We start from the raw sequence: 11,395 nt of genomic DNA, 5'->3' as shown, positions 1-11,395 counted from the left end.
CAATTAATGGGTGACTGAAACTACAACTTTCGATGAGAGAAAATAATAATCGAATGGAAATACTGGCTTCTGTTGCAGAAAATCAATTACAAATATCCGATTACCTTAATAAATAAATCCATTATGACATTTCGGGGTGCTGTATAATTTTGGGTGCGCTTCGTAACTAAGTGAGCCACCATCCACTCTCCTAGAGATCTTCGTCACTACGTGTAGCGTCGGTCAGGAAGACTTTGCCCTATTTGATATGCTTTACTTAGCTTAATCGAAGATTAATGCTGTAGCAAGCAGAAATCAATTGATTTGGCAAGCCGTGACATTACTATTTAATAAATTTAAGTTGACTTTAAATTACGTGAGAATGCAACCATTAAACAGGTGACTTCAGGTGTATTTCCGCTGAAGTACACACAATTTTAGGCCAACAGTCAGGGTTTCACACATTCAAACTCTACATTATGCTGGCGACTGCGTCCTTCTGACGTCGTGTCATCTAGTTATTAGCCAGCATTTTGCCCGCTGCCGAACACTTCGCCTTGGCTTTGCGGCAATTCATTTAAATATGCAAATTAAGGGGCAAGTAATTAATTAAATTAAATGTTTTCGAGCCACGCCGCAAACTCACAAACTTATCTCCGCCTACGCCCACATCCACCTCAACATCCACATCCACATCCTCTTTGTGTCATGTGCTAATTTTTGCATGTTGATTTAAATTAACATAAATAAACAAACGAGCAAATGAATGCCTGAGTGAGTGCAGAAGGGGGCTTATGGACATGTCCACGCCGAAACATATGCATATTTACGCCCTGCCGACCCACAAAACCCACTCTCGCCATAGCTCGGCTGCATAATAAACAACGAATAACAACAATAATAATAATAATAATAATAGCAACAATATTAATTGCAATTACACTCAACTCATTGCTAAGCACTCGTCATTTGGCCGAGCCTTTAAACTGTTTTGTTTTCATTACCCATTAATCATGCTAATCGCCGAGGAATGCGCACTTTCGAAAACAATTTAAGCCTTATGCTCCAGCTTAAAAGGCAAAGAAAATTGCACAATAACCACAAGACGAATGGTCTGCGTTGGAACTCGAACATTATTAAATCCATTTAAATGCCAATTTAGTCATGCATATATATTAGTGGTGTCGCGGAAATCACTGCCATGCAATTAAAGATTCTATGACGAAGTTATACGCACTCAAAACCATCGCAGATTTCATTAATGTCTATCAAATACTGGTAAGTATTGCAAATAATAACCAATATTTAATAGTTATGATAGTTTATTACAAGCTTTTGCTTATCAGAGTTCAAATTTAATAGATTAATGAAACAGACTGCATGCAATTCAAATTGCCAAATTTGTGAAACTTAATTAGTAATAAAATAATAATAATAATAATTTATAACTGGTACATAATGGAAGCAGAGGCCAAAAACTCGGTCAAAAAAACCCAATGTTTTTTCCGTTTTTCGTATGCATGCCGTTATTCTGGCCTGGATTGCATTAATTAGCTCCAGACACACTGATGACATCATTCCGTGGCTAGCAACAACATCGACGTATAAATCCGAAGCTAAAGGAAGCTGTCAGTAAGTGCGGCGGCCTAATTGCCATTTAAGCAGCCCATCTCCATCTGACCCCCGAGTCCTTGCCGGAGGGATGGGGTGGGTGGGTATACCCGATTCGGGGAATGCGATAAGACGGCAGGTCGAGGACATCCACATCCATTCCATGGCTGTATGGCTGTGGCAATGCCGCAGGCAGGATTTATGAGTCGGCATCGCCATCTCTCGCCACTAAGCAGCTTGAATTCTCTGGCGAAAATGCTCGGTTGCCAGGCAACCGGGATAAGCCGCAATGATAAAAATAGGCAAATCCGGCGAAGGACTCCAGCAAACTTGGCCCACCTTTGGCACAATCACCGCACCAAAGAACCACCGAGCCACAGAGTGCCACCGCACCACCAACACCACCAACAGCACCAACACTCCACCTGTGTGTCGATTCACTGTGGGCGCAAAAATGTCTGGCTAAAACTTGCGGCTGACATGCGAACAAACAAGTGCCATAAATAAATTTAAATTGCGCTAAAAATCGCACGCTATTATTATTATTTATTATGTAAGCAATTTGCTGGCATTTCTGTATATCCATCCACATACGGCTGCCAGTGTGTGGGTGTCTCTGTGTGCAAGTGTGCGAGGTTGGGTGCGCAACAACACCGAAAGTTTATTAGAACTTTGTCATAAAGCCAAAGTTCGACCGATTTAAGCGTCAGGGGTTGCGAAAATTTCTGTAATTTGTGCCCGCCATATTTAAGACAGCAAGTGAAGTCACAATGTAATAACTTAACAGCGGTGAACGAAATGAATACAGTTCATTTATGATGAATTTACACGAAATAACGAAAGCACTAACAATAACTTTAACAAATATTTTCAAAGAATAGTTAGAACAGTGAAATACCAACAGGGGCTGAGCAAATTGGTAGAATGAATCAAATTTATTTATGATTAACTCGCACATAATTTCAGAAGCACGAAACTTCTAACTATAATTTTGCGAGGGTGGTAAGAGCAACATGGGTATTAAAAAAATGAAAATGAACTTTAAGGAGTTAAAAAGTTGAAAAATGCATATTTTCTACGACGCAGTGGAGAATGCATCGCAACAGCAAAAGCAACAGTGCGGAAGCAAAAGCGCAACAGCGCAAAAGCAAAAGCAAAAAGCAAAAGTAGACGCGCAAAAGCAGAAAATCCAACGCTTGTGCTTTGCTTTTGGCTGATTTTCATATCTGCTTTTCCGCTGCTTTTGCTTTATTTGTTTTGTAAGTTATAAAGTTATTTAACATTTATTTAGGCAATTTTACGTGCTTAAGCTTTATACATTCGCTTTTCTGCTTCTGCTCTCGACTTTTTCTATTGGGCTTTGGTTTTTCCATAAGCACAATACCCTTCCTTTTCCATTATGATTGAAAATGGGTCTTTGGTTTCATGCAAATTTGCTACCCTTTGATAGCCCCTACTGAGCAACTTTTCCCTTTGTACAACAGTACATCAGTTTTACAAAAAGCAGTGTGTTGAGTAGTTGGTTTCCCTTAGTCGGGACGCACGACTATAGCATAATTTATTGTTTTTTTTCCGCAAATGTATACATGCACATATACACTTTATTAATAGACAATAAAAATAATTCGCATTTAAACATTCAGTTAATGTATATGTAGTTTGTATAATAATAATATTTTAATATTTGTATTATAGTTATCATTTCTTCATCTATCATATAGTACATATATAGAATACAAAAATCATCTGCTTGATATCTCGATGGATATAGAGGGGTTTTAATAGTATACCCCCTTATCTACCCCCGTTCCCCCGTTCTATCAACTGATTGGGGAAAACTATAAATACATACACATGTTATATAATACATCAACTTAGTTTTGTTCTGTGTCCAGATACTTTAAAATCAAATGATTCGGGAAAGCAATGACTAAAAGAAGAGATAAATGCATTCGTCGTATGTACGTTGATTCTGAATCGAAAATGTGGATAACAATCGAAACTACATAAATGGAATGGCCCTTGAGAATCGGGCTAGTGAACCGAAAAACCTTTTGGCCATATTGTCTAGCTAAGCTGTAGGAGATTTGTGCTCTGACTGATTGAGGATGTTCATTATCTTATAGCTAACTTTTTGGATTGATTCCGATTTGGTGCCTAGGTAAGTTCCATAGATATACGTGGTTGGTGTTGGCTTTTTCACATCATCTTAGTCTGATATGTTTTTCTTTCGTACAAAAGAAAATCCCTCCAATTTGGTTGGCTCTGCATCTCCATATCTGAGCGATTATTAATTATTTGGTGTTTGTTTGTGTTCTGTTCTCTTCATTCCAGTTCCAGACTTTGTCTATTTTGCTAACATAAATTCAAATCGACAATTTGCAAATTTTTAGGAACCCGTAAAGAAAACAAATGTATCAGACGGAGCTATTTTCCAATCGAAACAAAAATTCTTTAATTTTCAACTTATAATAATGAAAAACAAAATCACGCAGTTATTTCCTGTTCACTTTGGCAACTGAAAAGCTTCAAAACTGTTTGCCTCTCTATCTATATCTCTATCTCTATCCCTTTCACTTTCACACCCACTAGCCCACCATTTTATTTCTATCCCGTTCTCAGGAACTTCGACACAATCGTATTTTAAGAAAAAAAAAGAGATTTTTCAAAACTCTTCCGAAGGTATTTCTAAGTTGGGAGAAAACCTTCTTCTTTCGGACACGAGCTGCGAACTTTGTATCTTTATAATACAATATACATTCATAGTTCTACAAATAGCTAAGTTACAATTATCGTTTATCGTTATCATATCTATTTATATATATATATATATATCTTTATATATATATATATCAGACCCGCTGGGCGTGTGCCGCATCTCGCTTAATCGCACACACCCATCCCATAAAGTTGGTAGCTCGTGCGTTCACATTCAAATGTAGTTAAGGGTCCCTTGATTCTGCTCCAGGATCTATTATGTCTAGATCGGCACTCCAGACCCCTTGGAGTGCGAAAGTGAATTTATCGTCAGTTTCTATCATTTTCATAGGCACAATGACTGACGGTCTTTCGACAAAATACAAATGGCAACAGAAAAATAAAAACGAAGTGACACAACTTAAGCAATAAAATCCGGAATACAGGATCAGCACTTTGAGCCTGTATCTCCCAGTCTGCATCTGCATCTGTATCTGTATCAGCGTCCCACCATCCGCACCTGAAATGGTTGTCTAGTTGCTCGGCTTTGGCTTTGGCTCGTTCTGAGATCGAAATTGCGCTACCCCCTTACCACACCTCGCACTTGTCGGTGGGATTCATCCGTTTGCCGGGCTTGCACTGGAAGACATCGGCGAACTCCTCCATGTTCGACAATGTGCCGATCACCCGAAACTGCGACGGCGAGTGCGGATCCTTCTCCATCTGCAGCAGGTTCGTTTCATCCGTTGTGCTGGAGCACCAGACCTTCGGGAATGACCACAAGTATTCAGTATTCCGTAGTGTTGCTATGAAAACAGCACTCACCTGGGCGAAGGACACGAAGAAGAGCTGCGAGTGCGTGAGATTCAGGCCCGGCAGCTTCAGCACATCCACATCACGGTCGCTCTTGGTTCGCTGGTAGGCGTGGTAGGCCGCCTTTAAGCCGCCATTGTCGGCTATGTTTTCGCCTATAAGGATTAAATGAATAAATACAATTTAGCTTAGGTGGTATACATATGCCCTAATTCTGGATGCTGCGTTCTACATACTAAATTGACAAATCCCCTACAGATCTTATATAGTTCATCACATAGATTACTCACCCAGCGTCTGCTTGCCGTTGAGGGTGCGTCCGTTCATCTTGTATCCACTGTACTGTCTGGCAATGCATTCGGACTTTTCGTTGAACCGCTCGATGCTCTTGGAATCCCACCAGCGATTGATGTTGCCGAACTTATCGTACTCACGTCCCTGATCATCGAAGGCGTGGGTCAGTTCGTGGCCCATGACCACGCCCATGGCCCCGAAGTTCAGGCTCTTGGGGTTGTTTATGTCGAAGAAGGGCGTCTGCAGGATGCCCGCGGGAAAGACGATTTGGTTCTTGGTGGGCGTGTAGTAGGCGTTGACCGTCTGCGGGGTCATGCCCCAGTTGGTCTTGTTCACCGGTTGGTCGAGACGCTTCAGGTTGCTCTTCAGATTGTAGATGGCCACCTGGATGTTGTTCTCAAAGTAGGCATTCGGTGTGATGTTTAACTCCGCGTACTTCTTGTCCAGTTCCACGGGGTCCAGAATATAGTCGGGGAATCCGATCATGTCCGAGATCTGGTTGGCCTTCTCGATGGCCTTCTCGCGCGTCTGCTTGTCCACCCAGGTCAAATTCTGTAGATTCATCTTGAAGGCCTCGCGGATCTCGCCGATCATCTGCTCGGCCGCCGGCTTCGACTCCCCATGGAAGGCCTGACGCACAAAGATGGCACCCACGGCGAACCCAACCACATTGTTCGTGTCCGAGACGCAGTATCGCCAGATCTCCTCGCCGCCATCCGAACCCATGAGGGCCTTCCTCACGCCCTTATAGGCATCCCGGAATGGCTTGGACAAACAACTGGTCAGCGTGCGTACCGCCTGCCAGACGAGATAATTGTTCAAGGTGCTGAAAGGATCAGAGATTCAGTACAGGAACTTGAATAGCCCAAGCAGGAAATGGTAGTCATAGCGCCAACGGTCATACATTTTCCCTTTAAGTTCACTCACATTTTCCCCTCCTCGGTCTGTTCCATCTTGAGAATGATGTCCGATAGGTTCTTGAGGAAGTCGGGTGCGTAGACGACCACCACCTCGTCGTCGGTGACCCGGCGACCCACCATCTGCATGGCATTGTCGAAGTGATCCGTCCAGTTGAGGAACGGAGCCAGCTTGGACAGCTGTCGCAGCTGCATCGGATGATACATGGCCTCATCGTTGCGGCGATCCTCCAGCGGAATGGTGATGTTGGCCAGCTTCTTCTCGAAGTTAATGACGCCGATCATCTGGGCGCGGGCATCCGATTCGTTGGCCCCGAGCAGGACGCACACCTTGGTCATGTACTCAATGTACTCGTTGAGCACCTTGCGGTGATTGTCCGTCTTGTTGTTGTAGTAGTCAGCGGTGGGCAGCGTCAGACCGCCCTGATCGATCTGGATGACGTGGCGCGAGGAGTTCTTGTCGTCCTCCCCGATCGCCCAGCCAAACAGGCAGTTGAAGTTGTACCTGCAGAGATGAATGCATGGTAGCTATATAAATCGCTATCAGAAGCCCTGCTTAACTCACTTGTTGTGCAGAATCTTTAGAGTGTGTCCCATCGTCCAGTTGGCCACGTTGTAGCCGCTCTTGGTCACGTTCCATCCTCCGATCTGCAGCAGGAGATCGTTCATGGGCTTGGCCCCCAGCTTCTCCATGTGCTCATCCGCATCCAGGCAGGATTCATAGTAAATCTTGGCCTTCCGCTCCGCGTCCGACTTGAAGCTCTTTGCCGGCTTCTCCAGCACGTTGCGGATTATCAACTGGTTCATCTGCTCCAGCTTGCCGAAGGTACCCCACGTGGACTTCCCCTCGGGAATGGGGTTGTTCTTGATCCATTGATTACTGCAATTTCAAACAACCAGTTACTCGAACTCCTCTTGAACAATTTGAATTATTTTTAGTTAACGCACCAGGAATATCCGTAAAAGTCGTCGCAGGGATCCACGGTCACATCGATGGACTTGAGGATCTCGCTCGAGGCGAAGATGCAGTGCTTGTTCAAGCAAGGAAGCTCATTGCCGGAAGGACAATCTGGAAGGGAGAAGATTTAGTATCCTTAGATTACATTCACTCAATCCATACCTTTTTGGTGCGGCTGGACGTGAAGGACGTGCTTGGTCGCATCGCTGCTGCCTCCATCTGTGAAAAGGACGATGAGCAGCGTGAAGATCGTGATGGCCATCACAAAAGTCGTGATGAGCAGCCATTTCTCCGTCTTGTTTCTCGAGCGCCAATTCCATGTAGCCTGTGGAATGAAAACGCCGCATTAGCCACCAATCATTCTGGCCTCCACATGCACAAAAGATTCGCCCCATAAATCTTTTCCAGCGAATTGTGTTTTGTAAACAAGACGACGGCGGTTCAAATGAGTTCAAACTTGTACACATTGGGGTGGTATCTACATGGGATCAATCTCGCAAGCGTAAGGCACTTGCCTGCTAATTTTTCCATATTTCGCTGAGATGGAGAATGGGAATTTAGCTTATAAATGACTTTTCAGAAGCCACAACGACTCTGAAATGCACTCTCCGAAGGGAAATATTGGTTAAATTGCACGTTGCTTAAATTAACTTGTTTTTTGTACACACTGCTTAAATTGTGTAGTAATTTGCTTGCTTTTAGACATTTTGTTGATACAGTTGTATGGAAAAGTGTCCATCGTCTATCTACGGAATAATATCACATAAGGTGTAATTTTTTTTGAACCACGAACAACGAACCGCCTCTCAAAGCCGTCGTTACCCTGCCACCAGATAGGGAATTCGTGTGAGTTCGCAGAGGGAAAAGCTCACACCAGCGCACTCCCACTCATAGGAGCCGACTTTTCACTGTCAACTGGCAACCTTCGAGCAGCGAATGAGAAAAGCGCTCACGATGGCCCCATTTGCCACTCGTTTCTGGGTCAGTGCCACAAAGATAAAGCTGATAAAGCTGCCTGAATTGCATTGCACGGGAGGTGTTATATGCGCGGTGTTCCCCGACAGGTTTCTCACATACCCGGGCGGTGTGGTAGCGTATCTGCATGCCCGTGTGGCCGGTCGCCTCGTTCAATTGAATGCCGCCAATGGAACTGGAGTCGTCCTCCGTGAATTCGGTCTGCTTGTAGCGCGTCATCTGGAATGAGAATCGAATTGTTGTAATCCCGTCAAATTGTCTACCAACGCGCGTTAGATTAGATCTAAATATGTTGCTGCTTTCTGTTATCACATGTTTTGTGCTGTAGGGCATCCGATAAGTAGCCCGTTGTATCCGTACATAGATGCGAAGCTTTTCCGCTCGTATTGTATAGATACCGTGCGTTCTTTAGCGCTCACTCAACGCCTTGTGCTTTACATTTCTCTCACATCCCCGCCCACTGCGTGGGCCAGATTGTCATATGGAGCTCTATGTACTCAAAAGTGTTAACCCTTGTGTCAGCAGAGCATTCCAAGGTGTTCAGATAATCTGCATTCATCGTAAAAACAATTTGAATGTTACCCTATAGAAATAGAAGAAGATAATGCCCAACTACTTGAGAGAAATATATATAATTTTGTCGAATATATAATTGATGCAGAACAGAACTTGCTTTCTCTTCATTGGTTTCTATGAAACACTATTCATTGCTGACCATTGACTGTAGTTCCACGAAATCTTTGAACTATTTTTACTCGCTGTCTAGATATCCATTCGAAAGAATTCGAGAGGTCAGATACACACATGAACTGTTTCGCCTAAGAGTTAACCCAAACAAAAACCATTCTCAACCACTTGTCAGCATTCCATGTCTAACTGAAAGTTAGTGGAGGAGATACAGAAGCTGAAGCACGGACATACCGAACGGCAGTCGGAAAGCCACATTTTGGTATATCGATGGGTAGGGGAGCACGGTATGCGGTGGTGTGTTTATTTTTCGGAACTTCGACGGGACGAGCGGTATGAAAACAGAGCGCGGCAACGATACTATATCTGTGCTTAGCCCATGACCGCTCGCAAGGCACTGGCGGTCGAGCCCGGCGAGCTTCGGAACTCAGGGACTGCGAGTTCCGAGTTCTGCGACCACCCAATTCAACAATGCCCGAAAGCAGAAAACATCTACGGGCCAACGGCGCGATATATTGGATAGTTTTGCATTGTACTCAAATTAATTAACTGGCGGCTGTGTGCGTGTTTGCTGCGGCAATATGTGCCAAGATGTAGCCGAAATGGATATACTGGGCGCATTGAAATGGAAAGGAGAGGCATATGTATTCAATTAACACAATGCAATATACCCCAAAGATTCGGCCTCGCTCATATGTGCACTTCTATATATGCATCTGTTGCTTACACCCATCCATAATATTCTAATGTCGATTTGGGATCGGGGATCGGAAAGGCGCCATATGACAGCTTTCGAGCTCGATCTGTTTGCCAACGAATTGGTATCTCTAAGATAGATACGAGCGTGATCTGGTGTCGGACAACAAGCGATATAAATAATATATGATGGATTGGGGCGATATGATAGGTATACGATAGTTATATAATACACGTGAAAATGGATGGGCTAAAGAACTCTTAAAAACACATTAAGCAAGGGGTATCCCTCAGTCTGGACTGCTTCTCGCCACGATTTTCCATCGCAATGTAAACAGAACTGACATTTAGCAGACTGTTGAATGTAAACACGCATTAAATGGCGTTATAGCCTAACGAGCACTCCTTTTGCAACCAATCAAATCGGCTAATGTATTGGAAAAAAAGGAGGTATACTATAAGTTAGTCCATAACATTATTGGAAATGAGGCATCTTTAGGTCCCATTGAACATGATTAGCTAAGTTCTGAGGCAGCATTATATACCTTATCCTTATCCTCAAAATAAGGGCATTTACTACGACTGTTCTACCAGTTTTAATGAACCGGAGCCCATCTGAAAGTCAATGTTGGCTACTTCGGATTCCCCGAGTTCATAAACGCTCTTCATGGCATTTTTTTTCAGGGCAACAGATGATAACTGCAGGGCTTCCGAATCGCCACAATGGGATTTCATCCGTCGTTATGCCACCTCCTTTCCCGACTTTGCTGCGAGTATCCTGGCTACTTGGTATACCATATGGTAGCTACTAGCTACTTCATTTGTGCTGCATTCCTTCCAGTTTCTCTATACCAAGGGCCATAAAATCGGAGCAGCTTAGATGTGTGAGTGGCAGGGCGGGGTGTGGCTGGGATGCATTTATTCAATTGCAAATGAAATTATGACTTTGAATCGCACTGTTTGGAAGTGGTGGGGTGGGGGTGGGGACTTCTGATTGCACATACAGCACACACTCGCACACACACACATTCGGCGAAAGAGATGCGCGCTCTTGGCCTACCTTTGCGCTCATTTTCTTTGTGCGCTAGAAAGAAGGCAATGCAACTTTTCCAGCTCCCTGCGCTCGCTTTTTCTCGACCCTTTTCCGTTTATTGTTGCACTTTCGATAAAGTTTGGGCGACCCTCGATGGGTATTACATTCGACCGTTCAGCAATTCATTTAAAACGCGTTTATCTGCATTCCGCTCGCGGTCAAACAAACCGCTCTGAGCCACAAAAAGGCAACGGTATCCACCAACACGGCCAACTCGAGCCACTGACAGCCAGCTCCAGCACCAGCAGCAGCGGTAATCGCACTCGAACTAGCCTTTTCTCTCCAATTTCACTCGGCGCTGGGAGTCGGGTGGTTGGACTCCCCCGAAAAAGGAAAAACCATAACACAAACGTAGTAGGTGAGCAAAACACACACAAACAGAGAGAGAAGTGCGTGGCAGGAGGGAGCGAGTTGAAGCCATGGCCGGAGAACTTGGTCCACTGCGCAGGATCTGTTTGCCCGGTGGCAACGCTCCGCGCGACGAGTTGCCAGACAATCACAGTGCCTTTCACTAAAGCTATCGCTTTAACACACGTAATCGAATATCCAAAACTAACGATTCTCGAAATTCCCAATTAATTTGAAGCCAACTTTGGCCACCTATAGTTTAATACGCGTTACTCGTAGACTAAAAGGGCATACCAGAAGGAAGCGTTTCGGAATATATAAAGTATA

At 44.1% G+C, this 11,395-nt stretch overlaps 1 protein-coding gene across 2 annotated transcripts; it reads right to left on the bottom strand.

Annotated features, from left to right (window-relative positions):
• Positions 1 to 3,101: 3,101 nt before the first annotated feature.
• LOC6615073 (neprilysin-3) lies at positions 3,102 to 10,926 on the bottom strand. Of its 2 annotated transcripts, none has more exons than XM_032725420.1 (9): positions 10,688 to 10,926; positions 8,347 to 8,463; positions 7,432 to 7,594; positions 7,260 to 7,380; positions 6,877 to 7,191; positions 6,322 to 6,816; positions 5,391 to 6,220; positions 5,113 to 5,255; positions 3,102 to 5,052 (listed from the first exon to the last, which is right to left on the bottom strand). In XM_032725420.1, exons 1-9 carry the CDS (start codon positions 10,697 to 10,699, stop codon positions 4,876 to 4,878), a joined length of 2,373 nt encoding a protein of 790 aa, XP_032581311.1. In that variant the 5' UTR covers positions 10,700 to 10,926; the 3' UTR covers positions 3,102 to 4,875. The 2 variants fall into 2 exon arrangements, with proteins under 2 accessions (XP_032581311.1, XP_032581310.1); XM_032725419.1 differs by lacking the exon at positions 10,688 to 10,926 and adding an exon at positions 9,166 to 9,315.
• Positions 10,927 to 11,395: the final 469 nt, after the last annotated feature.

Source organism: Drosophila sechellia, chromosome X (genome assembly GCF_004382195.2).
Source record: "Drosophila sechellia strain sech25 chromosome X, ASM438219v1, whole genome shotgun sequence".
Lineage (NCBI taxonomy): Eukaryota > Metazoa > Arthropoda > Insecta > Diptera > Drosophilidae > Drosophila > Drosophila sechellia.
The sequence above is the reverse complement of the archived record's forward strand: the minus strand, read 5'-3'. Positions and strand labels throughout refer to the sequence as shown.

What these genes read in the sequence shown, in the direction of transcription:
- LOC6615073 (XM_032725419.1), bottom strand. Translation starts at nt 9,189, where the DNA reads ATGTGGCTTTCCGACTGCCGTTCG. An exon ending in CTAAAGATTCTGCACAACAA is followed by an intron (nt 6,817 to 6,876) that starts GTGAGTTAAGCA and finishes TCATCTCTGCAG; the next exon opens with GTACAACTTCAACTGCCTGT. An exon ending in TCTTCGTGTCCTTCGCCCAG is followed by an intron (nt 5,053 to 5,112) that starts GTGAGTGCTGTT and finishes TCATTCCCGAAG; the next exon opens with GTCTGGTGCTCCAGCACAAC.